Below are 16,256 nucleotides of genomic sequence, written 5' to 3'. Positions count from 1 at the left end.
AAGGCACACACACACAGACATGCACACACATGCACACGCACACAGCCAGACAGACAACACATGCACGGGGCTCACAGACTGCTTCCACCTGGGTGAGAGGCCTGGGGGCGTCTCTTCCCCTCTGGACAACACACACCAAACCCCAACACAGCCACAAGCAGGAATAGCAGCGTGGCTGAGCATCGTTCCCTCCCCACGACAAAGCCGCAGAGACACTGCGTGGCCCCAGTCCCGAGGAGGACGGTGCCCCTGGGCAGGACAGGACAGACACACAGCACTGCAGGGAGTTGTGGGGGACAGGCAGACACCTCCACAGAGCAGTGAGCTGCCAGCCCGGGCAGCTGCCCCAGGCAGGTGCAGAGGAGGATACGGCGGGAGAGCCTAGAGGCGGGACAGGGCATGGAGCGGGGGGCCCTCCCTATGGGCCAGCGCGGCCCGGGAGCTGCAGGTGCACAGGGTGCAGGGCAAGCCTGATGTCCAGGAGGAAAACGAACGGGGCTGGAGGAGAAACCAGAGAAACCACCCTCAGGGAACCGCCTGGTGGGGACGGGCGGGTAGACAGGGAGAAAGGCAGGAGGGGACGAGGGAGGGGACCAGGGAGGGAAGGAAGAGGGAAGGAGGATGCGGGAACTGAATCAGGGTAGGAGGGAACAGGGGAGGGTGGGAGAGGGGCAGCCAGGACACAGGACAAGTGGCCCGGAGCCCAGGAGACCCCAGGACAGAAAGGTGTGCGGGCAGGGGGGTGGTGGAGCACTGTGGCCACCCGAAGGCAGACCCCACTGCTAACTACTGGACAGTGTGCAGCCGACGCCAGCCCGGCCCCCTCTGTTAGTCACGGCCCAGGGCAGCCCCAGCCCCAGCCCCCGGCTGACGGCGCCCTACCTTCCTACCTTCCCACCGGCAAACAGCAGCATCCCGAACATGGTGAAGAAGCACAGGTGGATGGCCAGCAGCAGCCCGACGCTGGGGAGAACACGGCACTCAGCCCGGGCCAGGCGGGCGGCAGGCCCAGCGACACCTGACCTGCCTGCGGGGCTCGGTTACAGGGGCAGCCCGGAGTCTGCAGCAGCTGGGGTGGATCCAGCAGCAGGGTCCCCTCTCCCCAAGGGCCTTGCCTCACGCTCAGCTCACGGGCCCAGAGGAAAGGTTGGTCCTGTCCTGGTGGGGTCCCTCATTTGACAGTGATGAATGAAACCCTGGGGGCTCCGCTGAGGCAGCATCCGAGGACACCGGGCTCTCAGAGGGGAGGACACTTCCATCTACCAGAGCTGGATGGGGAGGGGTCAGCATGTGGCCACTAGGGACTCAGGCAACGCTGCCCTTGGCAAGAGCAGAAGGCAGCAGGGGGTCGGGATGGGGCGAGCCGAGGCTAGACAAAGGCTGGGCCTGGGGCGCAGGCGGACAGCCCTCCACTTCCAGCAGTGACAAGAGCCATGAGGGCTTCCAAGCAGGGGTGCCGTCAGAAGCAGCTCGGCTTTATAAAGTCTATGCTGGTGGCATGCAGACACCATGAATGGAAGGGGACGGCAGAGGGGAGAGGCAGGCACAGCTACAGCGGGGACAGAGGGCACAAGAGGAGACCCATCTGGGGGAGCGCCCACGGGACTCAGCAGCCTTCAAGCTGGGGCTGGGGTGTCTGCAGGGAGGCCTCTGCAGGACTGCTGGAACCACAGAGACCCCAACTGCCCACCCAGCAACCACCCCAAACGGTCACCAGCCAGCTGGGAATGCGGAGCGCACAGTCCAAGGTAAGACTCTGGTGGGCCCCACCTGCAACCACACGGCCTGGGGCAGAGAGAGAGCCTCTTCCCAACCCTGAGCACCCCGGGAGGCACAAGCCCACCTGGCCATTTCTGGCAGCGACCAGCGGATGCATTTCAAGGTCTTCTTCATCATGGAGGAGTTCTGCAGCAGGAAGAAGGGACGGAGGAGCCGGCGGACTCGCAGGGGCTAGAAGAGACCCAGGCAACTGAGAACCACATCGGCCGCTTCATCCACCCGCCACCTACCACCCAGGTGGGCACAGGGTTCAGAGACCCCAGTGCCCCGGGGGCCCCTCCAGGGGCACTGAGCTCAGAGTTGGGGGCCTGGCTCCAGAGCTGGCCTTGAGAGCTGCCCCAGGCCACATGCCATGAAATCCTTCCCGGTGGCAGGCCTCCCCATCATCTCCCATCTCCTGGACACCGCACACACGGGCTCCCCAACCCTAACACCTGTCCCCCCATCCCTGTCCAAGGCAATCCTCCCCTCTGCCCACCCAGGACACAGCTGGAAACGGTGGAGGCCCCGTGCCTCCCTCGGGACCCTCCTGCCTTGCCCAGCACACCCAGCATCTCAGGGGACCATCTCTGCCTCCTCCCCTGTCGACTCACCTCCCCTCACGCCCCTACCTCTAAGCCTTCCCCTCCCAGACACAGACACTGCCCCCGGGAGCCCCACCCCCACACAGCACCCCCCACGCTCACAGCTGCCAAACTCAACACTCACATGTGCGCCCCTCCAAGCCTTCCCCTCCCAGACACAGACACTGCCCCCAGAGCCCCACCCCCACCCCAAACTCACACAGCGCCCTCCACGCTTACTGCACTCACACTCAACATTCACATGTGCGCCCCTCCAAATCTCACACGGAATCTGACTCCCAGTGTTGGGGACGGGACCCAGTGGGAGGGTCTGGATCACGGGGCGGATGCCTCATGAATGGCCTGGTGCCCTCCCTGCTGGAATGACTCCAGGTAACGGGTTCACAAGAGATCTGGCTGTTATAAGGAGTCTGGGGGCCTCTCAACATCTAACACACCTGCTCTCCATCTCCTTCTGCCATGAGTGGATGCTTCCTGAGGCCTCACCAGACGCAGATGCCAGCGCCATGCTTCCCATGCAGCCTACAGTGCCATGAGCCAAATAAACCCTTCTCTACGAACACCCAGCCTCAGGTATTCCCGTATGGCCATGCAACACAGACTCACACCCACACACTCTCACCGGTATCCCCGTCTTCCCTGCTTTTCTCCTGTGAGGACAGAAGGACCCGCCCACCATCACGACCCACAGTCCTGTGAACCCACCCCCGCCTTCTCAGGGTTGGCTCCATCACCACCTCCTGCCCCAACCATCACACATGAGTATGTTCACCCCTTCCATCATGCCACGTTTCCCTGCTGTCCCCTCTTCTCACCCCATTCCCCTGCTCCTGTCCCAGCTCATCCTCCCCTCCCAGCCACTGGGACCCACCTGGGGGTCCCCACGAACACCTTCTCATCCTGCCTGGCACCCCTGGCACCAGGCACAGCTGCATCAGTGCTCCTGTCGCACCGCACTGCCCAATCCACTGTGCTGGGCACCCTGTCCCTACCTCCTCTCCCTGCCCCACCTCCTCCACCTGTCCCTACCTCCTCTCCCCACCCCTCCCTCCTCTCTGGCCTCACACCTGCATTCAGTCCCTTAAGTATCACGTTTATACTTCGGCCTCTGTTAACCTCAAATCCACGCTCTCAATTGCAGTCTTGCATCCTCATCGGTATCTTGTTTTAGAAACGCAGAGCTATCAGCTCCTTGCACAAAAAACCCTCTAATAGCTGCCCACAGCTCTGCCCACAGTCTGCGGGGTCCCCGGAGCAGGCCCTGCCAGTCAGTCCAGCCCCTTCCCAGGCCTCACAGGCCACAGCCCTCAAGCCACCAGCCTCTACGCAGCTGGCCGGCTCAGCGCCCGTCCCTGCAGAACGCCGCCTCTGCCAGCGCCGCCCGGCCCCCTTCCGGCACCCACCACACTGGGAATCCCACTCTGCGCCGGCACTTTCATGCACTGGAAGTCTGCCTCCCTCTCACTCCAGAAGAGGGTCCCAGAGGACAAGGGACCTGCCTGTTCTGTTCACCAAGGTCCAGCCAACACCAGCACAGCAGGCCCTCCGGAATGTCTGCAGGTGGCTGACCCCAGGCACTCCCCCGACTCCCTGGGTATACTTATCATCCTCAAAAGGGACCCCAGGGCCTGGCGCAGGACTGAGAAGGCCAAGGGACAGCAGTGAACAGAGAACTGCGTGAGGCTCTGGCCCCTCCCTGTCACCCAGGTCACCTGGAACCCACTCACTGCCCACTGATCGGGAAGCTCTGGTCTTGAGGCCTGAAAACAAAGGCTTCTTTCAGCCGCTCTATAGGCCGAGGAGGGGCTGGGGGTGCTGCTGGGTCGTCCCCTCCCCTGCCTGGGACCTTGGAGCCTCACCTACCGTCAGACACACACACAGTGCAGCTTCCCCAGACACGGCAGGCCAAGCCTGAGGCTGTCCCGTGACACTGGGGCCATGAGGCCTCTATGAGGATGGGAAGGTGCGTCCAGGTGACCCGCCTCCAAGGACAAGCAACCACAATGCCAGTCAAGCCCCTCAGACCCTCAGACCCAAGGCCTTGGAGGGAAAGCACGTCTCAACAGCCGTGGAAAGACAAGTGAATGATCAAAACCCAACAGTGACTGACAGCCCAGGTGTCATCCAACCCACCAGACGCAAGACGGGGGGCACCCGGTGCTCCGCACAAGCCACCCAACGCCTGTGGGAGCCCTTGATGACTGAACAGATGGCCACGAAGGAAAACCTCAGGCCTGGTTTGCAGACATGCGGAGTGATGGCCAGCCCACGTGTCCCAGAAACGCACATATGTGCACTCCAGCCTCCATCAAGACAGCCCCGCACAGATGCTCCAGAAGGGAAAGCTCTGCAGTGGGCCAGGCAGGGCGGTCCCGTGTGTACTGAGGAAGGGGGCGACTCCCAGGTGGAAGACGGGGGCGTGAAAAGAGAAGGGAGAAGACTGGTGACGAGGTCTGGGAGGAAGCACGTGGACAGCCTGCTCTGAACGAGCTGCTCTTCATGGGCACGTGGCATGAGGAGCTGGTGCCCCACATGAACGCCCACCATGGGTATCTCGAGGAGGGGGCTCTCTGGCCAGGACAAGGAGTCCTGGGGATGCAGCGGGGCCACTTCCCTCAGCCACCCTGCTCCTAACTCCCTCCACCACGCACAAAGCAGCCACCACAACAGAAACGCAGGCTATGCCTGATGCCAACAGCACAGCTACCCAGACAAAGGCAGAGCCAGGCACCGGCCCGAGAGCCCCCTGGCAAGAGATGGGGCCCTTCCCCATGCCAGGCACTCATGTGTCCTCTCCAGACAGACAGGCATGCAGGTTATGAATACGCCGCCCCTTCCAGCTCCCCTCAGCAGCTACTCCCCACCAGGTCCTGCCGGCAGGTCCCTGGGGGAGGCGGAGCTGGGGATGTGCTCCCTCCTTCCCGTCACTGGCTGTTCCCACTGGCTGCACCCAAAGCTTTCAGCCTCCCCATGGGCACTGCCGGAGCCAACCTCCCTGAGCTTCTGGGAGGCACCAGCGCCCACCAGGCAGCGCCCCCTCCCAGGAGACAGAGGGCAAGGTCCCAGCTCTCTGGGTCCCTCCTCTGGGCTTCTGGGTGCTAACATCTCCATGTCTCCCCCGTGTCCCCTGGCCCAGAGGTGGGGCTGCTCCCTGCTTCTGGGTTCCACTGGGCTTCCTTTCACCATTTGGTTTCTTGGCACCTGTTTAAAGCCCTGTTCATATCCCTCGGGGCTCTGCTTCCCCGACAGCCCCAGTGGATTCTGCTGACTCCACACCCACCTCTCCCAGCTCTGTTCTCCCAAAGCGCAGGGGGTGCTTCTGGGCGCTGAGGGGCAGCCGAGACGCTGTGGTGGAAAGGGCTGAGCGTGGCGGGGTAAGTGGGCTTTCTCACTGTCAGGCCTCACAGAGCTGGGGCTTGTGGCGACAGGGCATGGTGAGGCTCTGGGACAGCGCTCTCATGTGGGGCTAGACGGCCAAGGCCTTCAGCTAGAGAGCAGGCAGCCGGGAAGCAGGGTCCTGGAGCCCACTCCCAGGCCCGCCCTCACTGTCAGGGAGAGCCGGGGGGCCCGGTGCCTTCAGGCCTCCATCTTCATCTGCAAGATGGGAACAGGGCTCCGCAGCCACGAGTTATAAAATGCCACGGAAGGTGGCCAGTGCTGGGCAGGCAGGCGGGCTCAGGGCCCCCATCCCAGCACTCACGTGGGCCTTGCACCCACACCCCCCCAGAGCTCTCTGCCTGCCTCAGGCCACCTCACTACCTACCTCATGACACACGAGACTCAGGGACACGGTCCAGTCCACCAGAGACACGACCAGCGCCACCAGGTAGCCCAGCAGCCAAAGGTCCTTCTGGAAATGTGCCCACCCAAACAGGTAGCCCTGCAAGAGAGACGGGCGGTGAGCAGCAAGCAGCCCCACACACTGGCCCTGCAGCCAGAGAACGATGGTGCGCAGGGCAGGGACAAGGCGACCGGGGCAGGGCGTGCTTCCACAACAGCATGGTCCCCATGGGACACTGAGCAGCAGTCAGGAGCCCCCAGCTCCCGCCCGAGCCTACCCGGGACTCAGGCAGCACCGAAGCTCTGGCCTGGGGTCCTCATCAGGAATGGGGGGCCTCCTGCCTGTCCCTCTGATCCAACCCCACCCTGGGCAGGCTGAGAAAACATGGAACGCATTCTGGAAAACGCTAGAACAGCACGGGCTCAGTGGGCAGGTGGCCGAGCACTCGGTGTGGCACTTTGCCCCGCCCACAGCCCTGCAAATGCTGCTTCAGGTGACGGAGCTCAGGCAGCCCCAGCAGGGCCCCACAGCAGCTGGCTGCGGGAAGGGTCCCAGCGCCTTAGGAAGACTCAGCAACACTGCCAGCTTTGGGTCACAGGGCACTGCCAGGGCACTGCCACAGTAAAGCAGTTTGGGAAGTGAGGGCGGGTCTGTTCTTCCCTTACCTAACTGCCCCTAACTTCCCACTGTCAAGAAAGTCTCCAGAGGCCGGGCGCGATGGCTCACCCCTGTAATCCTGGTACTTTGGGAGGCCGAGGCAGGTGGATTACTAGAGGTCAGGAGTTTGAGACTATCCTGGCCAACATGATGAAACCTCGTCTCCACCAAAAATGCAAAAATTAGCCAGGCATGGTGGCAGATGCCTATAATCCCAGCTACTCAGGAGGTTGAGGCAGGAGAATCACTTGAACCCGAGAGGCGACGGTTACAGTGAGCTGAGATCACATCACTGCACCCCAGCCTGGGCAACAGAGCGAGACTCTGTCTCAAAAAAAAATTAAAAGTCCCCAGAGGTCACAGCTTGCTGATGTACCTTCTCTCACCTTTTGACACTTCGCAAACACCCCAACTATTCAAAAAACGCTAATGACAACTTCTTGCCAGTTTCAGTTCCAGTTGAAAAACCCCTAGACCTGCTAACCACATGATGAGCAAAAAGGAAGAAGTGAGAAACTGCCCGGGTCCAGCAACAGCCTCGGTCAGCACGCAGCCCGCCCCGCCCACACAGGACCGCAGGGCAGCGCCGCACAGGGGCCCCACCCACCACGAGCCCACGTGAGCCTAAGGCCCAGCCAAGGAACAACAGGGCTGGTGCTGAGGAAGGCTGCCGCCTGGGCCCAGCCTGACACCATGGGCATGGACGTGGGGGTCCTGGAACGGCAGCGCTGGAATCACCGTTTCACAGAAACAACAGAACACGTAGCCTGCACCTCCCTGGAAAGTCGTTAAGGCTCTGCGGAGGCTCCAAAGCTTAGGTGAGCACCGAAGGCCCACCTCCAGCTTCTGGAAGGATGTGCATCACAGGCAGAATCGAGTCAACCGTGCAGCAGCGGCTGTCTGCCCCGTACTCGCCTCCTCTCCTCTTCAATGTGCGGTGGCAGGGTGAGCCTTGAGGGGGGACCACCTGGGCCTCCCCTACTCACTCGGGACCTCTCCTCACAGCAGCACTGCGGACCCTGGACCGTTCCCAGAGGCCCTGCCAGCCTGCGCCACCCCTGATGGCACACGGCCTCAGTGTGCATGTTGGAGAGGGAGGAGGGCTGGCACAGCCTCTGCCTCAGGCGCATGCTTGTCCAGGAAAGGTCAAAGTGCACTTTGCTCAGCACGTCGAAGTGCAAAGTCTGGGGAAAGGCAGCCTACCCCAGAGAATCAGCAATAAACCAGGACAGCAGCGGCCAGGCACTGGGAGGCCAGGGCAGCGTGCGGAGGGCCCGGTGCCCACCTCACCTTCACAGATAGGTCAGCCACAAAGACCAGCAGACAGAGCACCTCGATGCTCTCAGTCAGGCCGCAGGGCAGTTCCCAGGGTGCTGAGCGGTAGCGTACATCCGCCGTGCGGGTGAGCGAGGACGGGGTCTCAACAAAAGCCAAAAACAGGATCAAGAAGATGGTGAAGCTCAAAGTCCTGGCAAGGGGACAGAAGCATGAACAGGCAGGAGCCAGCAGCCCTCGGGGCCCAGAGGCTGATCAGTGGCTCCCCAGTCAGAAGCACGGGAGCTGGCACGGCCTGAGCACAGACACTCATGATTGGGAAGATCACGAATCTGCTCAGAGTTCCACTGCCGAGGGCTGACCTCGCATTCCAGAAGGGAACCCTTGTTGTCAAAGGAGCCCTCCATCCACAGGCCGGGCTCCTTTCCAGAGAGGATGATGGTAGCGGCCCCGTCTATGTGGGGAGAGGAGCCTGCCTGAACCCTGAGATCAGGTGTGGTTCCCACCCAGGGGCCAGCCTCCCCCTACCATGCAAGCTGGCAGGAACCCTGAGTTCCGCATGGGTGCATTCTCACCGTTGGCACGCGTTCGAGTAATACCGTCGGTAAAGCCACAGGGAGCTGGCATCCATCCGATGGTTGATGGAACGGTACTGGAAGCGAAAAGTCACACGAGGCATGACGGGCTGTGTGCAGGGTGTGCCCAGACCCAAGCCCCACACACACAGCCACACGAGGTGCCTGTCCTCGTTCCAACAGGCCCAAGCCTCAGGCTGTGGATCATAGGATACACTTCAGCATGTGGTCACGGCTGGCCCCGACCCAGCAGGCCCACACCATCACAAACCACGAGGTTTGCCCAACAGACAAGCACTCTCAAGCCGCACACCCAGGGCGGGGTGGGTGTGCAAGCAAACACTCCGGGAACGCCTGCTGAGGACACGGCCATGCGCGGTCTGCCTGCGAGGCGCTCTGTTCTCTGTGCAGGGTGGGCCCTCCCGCTCCCCGTGCAGCCATGTCATCCTCTGGGATGCCCCCACCCACCCAGGACCTAGAATGGGGTGGCCCACCACAGGCCTCAGAACATGCTGCATCAAAGCAGCAAACGCTTGCAGGATGCAGAAGACAAGTCCTCCGGGGACTGAGGGAGCGCCTGCCCAGAGGCTCTGCCCTCAGCTACCTGCACCTACAGTCCAGCATCCGAGGCCTTGGTCTGTCAGTCGCCCCTGGATGGGCGAGCCAATCAGAGGGCGGCCACCACCCAGGCCCAGCCACAGGGAGCAGGTGCCACCTACCTGAATAGCATCTTCGATGAAGACCACAGCCTGATCAATGCAGAGGTCCCACTGGGCCACAGCACCTGCAGGGAGAGGGGACACATCAGGTGACCAAGCAGGATGACACGGCCTCACCCTGCAGGACCCCCGTGATCAGGAAAGATGCCAGCTGCAGTTCTTCCCAAGGTCGTTCGTAAAGAGATGCCTCCACCCAGCAGTGGGGCCGAACCATGACTGCCCAGGGCAGGGACCAAACCAGGCAGGTGCCTTGGCATCACACACACAGCCAGGCCCAGGCAGGGCAGCTCCGCGTGCAGCACACACACAGCCAGGCCCAGGCAGGGCAGCTCCGCGTGCAGCACACACACAGCCAGGCCCAGGCAGGGCAGCTCCACGCGCAGCACACACACACACAGCCAAGCCCAGGCAGGGCAGCTCCGCGTGCAGCACACACACACAGCCAGGCCCAGGCAGGGCAGCTCCGTGTGCAGCACACACACACAGCCAGGCCTAGGCAGGGCAGCTCTGCGCGCAGCACACACACAGCCAGGCCCAGGCAGGGCAGCTCTGCGCGCAGCACACACACACACAGCCAAGCCCAGGCAGGGAAGCTCCGCGTGCAGCACACACACACAGCCAGGCCCAGGCAGGGCAGCTCCACGCGCAGCACACACACACACAGCCAGGCCTAGGCAGGGCAGCTCCACGTGCAGCACACACACAGCCAGGCCCAGGCAGGGCAGCTCCACGCGCAGCACACACACACACAGCCAGGCCCAGGCAGGGCAGCTCCGCGTGCAGCACACACACAGCCAGGCCCAGGCAGGGCAGCTCCGCGTGCAGCACACACACACACAGCCAGGCCCAGGCAGGGCAGCTCCGTGTGCAGCACACACACACAGCCAGGCCCAGGCAGGGCAGCTCCGTGTGCAGCACACACACACAGCCAGGCCCAGGCAGGGCAGCTCCGTGTGCAGCACACACCCAGCCAGGCCCATGAGAAGCAGCGCGTCCTGCAGGGCCCTGGCACCAGGCTTGGGGTTCAGAGCCCAGCTCTTCCACAGGCTGGCAGGAAGGCTGGGGCTGGCTCCTACTCCATCAAGTGGGGCTGTTCACAGCCACCCACTCGGCTCCCCAGAGGGTACTGTGAGGTCCAGCATGGGAGCGCAGGAGCCCCCTGCCAGGGTCCCCAAGCATGCTCACTACACGGGGCTGTTGTCACCCCTCCTGTGCCCAGCCCTACCCTGGCTCCTGCACGGCCTTCATGAGCCAGGACACCACACCCAGTGCCCCACCCACCCCCATCAACCCAGACTTCAGATTCCACACTGACAGAGAAAACTGGCATCTAGAACCCGAAGGTACCGCTGTGAGGCTTCTTGAGAGCTACAAGGTCCCATCCCCTCACTGGCCCAGCCCATGGGCCAGGCAAGCCCACCCAAATCACTCCCAGGGTCAGAGCCATGGAACGCCAAGTCCCCCAGCCTCTGCTGATGCTTTCGTGTTGAAGGGTGGCCACCCACCTTTACCGACAGCACAAGTGGGTGGAGCCTCCTGGCAGGCCTGGGCCAAGGTGGCAGTGGCTCCTGACTAGAAGTGGCCTTCAGGAAAAGTCAGGCGGCACGGAAGCCAAGGCCCTGCACCCTGGGGAGTGCTCACAAGCCCCTCGCCACCAAGGAGCAGCCAGTGGGCGCACCTGGTCAGCCACTGAGCCACAGCAGGAAGCCTGGGTTACCCACCAGCATGGCAGGCTCCTGCCACCTCTGCCCACTGACCACAGTGAGGGGGCCCGGGCTACCCACCTGCATGGCAGACACATGCCACCTCTGCCCACTGACCACGGTGGGGCCTAGTCTACCCACCCACATCGCAGGCACCTGCCACCTCTGTGGCCTCGCTTCAGAGCTGCCCGTCAGCAATGACGGCAGAACCACAGCAGCTGAGAAGCGCGGGCAGGCTGACCCTTGCCAGGGAGAGGGGAAGCAGCTGCCTCTCCAGTTGAGATCTGCTTTTTCACCTGGCCCTCGAGGCCCACAGCTGCACCACGACCAGGCAGCGACCTGGAAGGAAGCAGCAGAGGCTCGGGAGGTGCTGGGTCCCCGGGCAGAGCTCCAGACCACAAGGCCGACTCTGTGGAGGTCCCTGGGGAGGCAGCTGCTCCTGTCCATGGGGCTCATGCCTGGGGACATGAGGTAGAGGCGGCTGGGCCCAGGACCGATTAGAGATGTGGGGTGGCCCCAGACGGACGCAGGAAGCCAGACCCCACCCTGGCTCTGCCCGGCCCTGCTGCCTCGCTGGGAGCAACAGCCTTCCCTCCCTGCAGCTCTGGCGCCCACACACAGCGATGAGACCCCCCCTGGGGACACCGAATGTCTCCCCGGGGAAGCTCTGAAAGTGGCTACTGTTTCTGTCCCCTGAGTGCGTCCTGGGGTCGCTGTGAACAGAAGCCACACTGTTGTTCCTGGCTGTATCTGCAGAGCCCAGAACTCAAGCATGCAGGACTCGAAGCTGATTTATCCATGAATAAATGAACGGCCCCGAGGGGAGCCAGTGCGGCAGGTGACCTGAGGGCCCCACCTCACCAAATTCCCTGGGAAAAGACAGAATCTCTACCAGGATAGATCTAGTGATACAAGCTCCTTAGACCAGAAGAGACGAGCTGCTGAGCTCCGGGCTCACTGCAGCCCCAGGACCACGGAAGGCGCTCAGGCCCACCCGGCCAGCCATCCCAGACCTCAGCGGTGGGCAGCCAGAACCGCCCAGCACCTGCGGCTGCCTTTCACCTGGATTTCCAGTTGCTGGTGTGTAAAATTCTAGGTCTGGTCATCCTCCGTTCCACCCTGCAGCAGCCCAAGGATCCTGTTCCAAACACCCAAAAGCACCCACAGCTTCCCCTGGGTGCCCCTGTTCGAGGCCCACACTCCCGCCTACCCTGCAGGTTCCGCATCTCCGGCCCACCCCTCTCCTGCCTTTCAACCCTCCGTGCCACTCATTCTGAACTTGGCTCTGCCAACACCACACTTTCCAAAACCCCCAGCCCTTCACCCAGGCTGCTGCTTCTGCCAGGAACACCATCCCTCAATTTGTGAGTCCAGAGACTCCCTTGGGGCAGCTCACCCGACCCTAAGCCCAACACCCTGGGAAGCAATCACCCGTCCACACACCGTCACCCCCCAGGGCTGGAGGGTTCTGCAGGACACAGAGGACAACAGGGGCTGGGACGCTGCCTCCGGCACTCCAGGCCTAGACACGGCTCCCTGACCCAAGCCTCTGCGCCGCAGCACCTGGCTCTGAGCTCCCGCTCCCCTCTTGCTCCAGGGTCCAGGCTGCACAAGCCGTGCCCTGACCAGCACGCTGTGTGACCCTGGGCAAGTCCCTTAACCTCTCAGTGCTCCAGGACCTCACGGACCCCACCCCACAGGAGCTAAGTACAAATTGAATGTCTTACTGTAGCTAGGGTGCTTTGCTGAGTGAGCCGGTCATCAGCACTCACTATTGCTCTTAAAGCTTCTACACTACAGCAATCCCTTGTCCTCTTTAGTAAAAGTGTGATTTTCTGATCCAGAAACAAGAGAAAACAAGCTCAACCTTTGACCCCAGCCCCATCAGGTGGGGCTAGGTCAAAAGGACCCGACGGCAGGGTCCACTGGCATCCTTGGGGCACCCGCAGCAGCACTTCCCCCCACCCGTTGGCAAGAGACCAACCACAGGACCTGCAAACCAGAGCACAGGCCCCAGCACAGAGACGGAGCCTTTCGGGGTCTCCGCAGTTCCACGGTCTGCGAGTCTCCTCAGGGAGCCTGGTCAAGGGGATTCGGAACGCAGAGCATCCTATCCATGTTCTCAGAAGCCCTGGGCAAGGCCACAGTGTGGGGACAGAGCACTTCCCGAGAGCCCCCTCACCAGCCACACTGCCCAGCAGAGCGGGTCTCACCTGCCAGGGTAGGACCTGCAAGGCTCATGGTGCTCCTACCCAAGATGGCCACCAGCCCCACACCAGCCCGCAGAGCCCTATGCGGAGGACAAACCCTGGATTCCCTCTGAATCCTCGAAGCACCCCCCAGGCAGTCCCTAGTATTATCTCCCTTTTCCTGAGATTCAGAAACATTAAGCGTGGCCAGGCACGGGGTCTCACACCTGTAATCCCACCACTTTGGGAGGCCAAGGCGGGCAGATCACCTGAGGTGAGGAATCAAGACCAGCCTGGCCAACGAGGTGAAACCCCATCTCTACTAACAACACAAAAATTAGCCAGGCGTGGTGGTGGGCGCCTGTAGTCCCAGCTACTCAGGAGGCTGAGGGAGGAGAATCACTTCAATCCAGGAGGTCGAGTAAGCCGAGACCTCGCCATTGCACCCCACCCTGAGCCTGGGCAACGAAGCAAGAGTCCATCTCAAAAAAAAAAAAAAAAACAGAAAGGTTAAGCAACTGCCAAGGTCACATGGCCAGGGAGTGACAGCCCCAGAAAGGCACCCAGACCCCTAGACAGACAGTCTATGTTCCCTGAACACTGCCGGATGCTGCGCATCTCATCAAGGGGCCTGCCAGAGCGGCTCCTCCAAGATCTCATTCCTGACCGGCCCCTGGAGGCAGCTTCTGAGGTGAGCAGACAGGTGGCCCCCTTGGCCTCTGGTTTTCATCTCCTGTCAGGGTCCCCTCCTTGGCCCCCACGATTCCAACCCAGTTCCTTCCGGACAGAGGAGGAAAGAAGAAAAGAGAGCCAGAGACGGAAGTGGCCAGGTGGGAACTCACAGCAATTCTAGCAGCAGCCGCACCAGAACAGAGGGCTGCGGCCTTGGGCAGGTCTCAGGGCCTCTCTCTGCCTCAGTTTCCTCATCTGCAAAGTGAAGCTAAGGTCCTTCCACCTCTAACCAGAACCTAATTCCCCCGGTGTCAGCGAGTGGGGGACGCACCCCACCCTGGGGGGCACTCAGCAATCTTCAGGCCAGGACAGAAAACAGGAAGAGAAGGAGGGAGTGGGGAGGGGACTCTGGGCTGGCAGAGGGCAAAGGGAGGAAGCCGCCCTGGTCTAGGGGACCTGCGCCAGCCCCACGGGAGGTGCGACCAGGAAAGGCGCCCTACAAAGAAAGGACTCCTCGCTCCCAGCTGGTTCGAATCCCACCTCGGCCACTTACTGGCTGTGTGACTTGGCTAGGGAATGCCTCTCTCTGAGCCTCAGCTTTCCCCCAGAAGAAACGGGAAAAATCAAAGTGCTGCCATCTCTGAGACCATCAGGCGACCCTCATTATGGCGACCCTCGGGAAGCACGGGGTCTGGGCCGGCCCGGGCACACGGATGGTACCTGCCGCTGGGGGCCGGTTCCCTCGGAGCTGCCCAGGGCTGGGCGAGGGCCTCTCCGCCGGTCTGGTCGGGACCCGGACGCGGCCTGGCAGCGACCCCAGCTCTGCCCCGACCCCGGGCCGGGGTCCGCAGGACGCAGCCCACCCGCTCTCAGAACACCGGCTCCCCTGGCGCCCGGCGCGGCCCGGGCCCCCCTCGGACTCGAACCCGGTGGGGGCGCGCCCGGCAGGACACGGGGTGCGTGGACAGCGGGACCCCCACGCGCGACCCCGGTCTCGGGCCGGCCCCCTCCCCACGCCCGGGCGGCTCACCAGGCCCGACTTGGATGCTGCGGCAAGTGGTCAGCCCCGCCGGACAGTCGCCGCCACCGCCGCGGCCCCGGCCCAGCAGGGGCTCCGACTCAGCCTGGGGCTCCGCCATCCGGTCGCCCGCGCGCCAAACCCGACCCTCGGAAGCGCCAGCCCCGCGGGCGCCCAGCTCCACTGCGCAGGCGCGGAGACCCCGCCCCTAGCGTTCTGGCAGGGTGCCTGACAGCACTGTGACGCAGAGGATCCCGGCACTTCCAGCCAATGAGAACGGGGTCTCCTGCGTGGGGCGGAGCTTCAAGGGCCCCGCCCCCCTGGGGGTGGAGCTCAGCTTCCTTCCACTCCGGGCGGGGCGGCGCTCCGGAGCTTAAAGGTTGAGGGCTGGGGAAGAAATACGTTCTCCAAGGATGGTCTTCCGGCCAGAAGCCTCAGCATCGCCTGTAAACATTTTAGAAATGCAAATTCTTGGGCCCTTCCAAACCTACTGAATCAGTAACACTGCGGGCAGGACCCAGGAAACTGTATTTTAACAAGCAATTGGGGTGATTCTGATGGACAGGAGTACTGAGTACCTGGGGTGACTGCAAAGGACTCCCCCCAGAATGGAACTGGAGTTTACCCTCTGAGAGTGAAATTGGGAAGACTAAATGTAATTAAAAGTTTAAAAACACGTGACAAACTTAAAAATATATATATAGCATATATAAAAAATACATATATACAGCATATATAAAAAGTGTTTCCAACATTAATGCATACAGACTTGTATTCATTTTCTATTGCTACACTGAAAAATTACCACGAACTTAAACCGTGAAACAACTGCCATTCATTATCTTTCAGTCCTATGGGACAGGAAACCAGTAACTCGACTGGGTCTCTGTCTCAGGGCCTTACAAGGCTAAAGTCACAGTGTCTGCTGCCGTGGGCTCTTATCTGCAGACTCTGGGGAAAGCCCACTTCCAGGCTCATCCAGGATGTTGGCAGAATTCTTTCCATGGCCCTAGGACTGAGGTCCACGTTTTCTTGCTGAATGTTGGCTGGTATCATTCTCAGCTCCTAGAGGCCACTGCATTCGTTCCATGACAGCTTGAACTCCTCCATCATCAGAGCAGCAAGCAAGAGCACAGTGAAGACTCCTCAAGATGCAGCAAGATGCTTCCAATCTCTGTGACCTCCCCTTCTGCCACATCTCTTTGCTTCCCCCCTCCCTTTTGGGGAGGAAGGGTTTAAAATCAATATAGCCGGGCGCCGTGGCTCACGCCTGTGATCCCAGCACTTTGGGAGGCCGAGGCAGG

At 61.9% G+C, this 16,256-nt stretch overlaps 1 protein-coding gene across 3 annotated transcripts in view; it reads right to left on the bottom strand.

Annotated features, from left to right (window-relative positions):
- The window catches only part of TPCN2 (two pore segment channel 2), a 36,007-nt gene extending 20,864 nt beyond the window's left edge, over positions 1-15,143 (bottom strand). For all 3 annotated transcript variants that reach the window (XM_074401801.1, XM_074401803.1, XM_074401802.1), the window contains exons 1-7: positions 14,965-15,143; positions 9,371-9,435; positions 8,652-8,728; positions 8,092-8,269; positions 6,127-6,243; positions 1,844-1,950; positions 891-963 (exon numbers count right to left, since the gene is read on the bottom strand). In XM_074401801.1, coding sequence (XP_074257902.1) covers positions 891-963; positions 1,844-1,950; positions 6,127-6,243; positions 8,092-8,269; positions 8,652-8,728; positions 9,371-9,435; positions 14,965-15,073 — 726 coding nt within the window. In that variant the 5' untranslated portion in view covers positions 15,074-15,143. The remainder of the gene's footprint in view (positions 1-890; positions 964-1,843; positions 1,951-6,126; positions 6,244-8,091; positions 8,270-8,651; positions 8,729-9,370; positions 9,436-14,964) is intronic.
- Positions 15,144-16,256: the final 1,113 nt, after the last annotated feature.

This window comes from Saimiri boliviensis, chromosome 6 (assembly GCF_048565385.1).
Source record: "Saimiri boliviensis isolate mSaiBol1 chromosome 6, mSaiBol1.pri, whole genome shotgun sequence".
NCBI classification, from domain to species: Eukaryota; Metazoa; Chordata; class Mammalia; order Primates; family Cebidae; genus Saimiri; species Saimiri boliviensis.
This window is presented reverse-complemented; position numbering and strand designations above follow the sequence as displayed.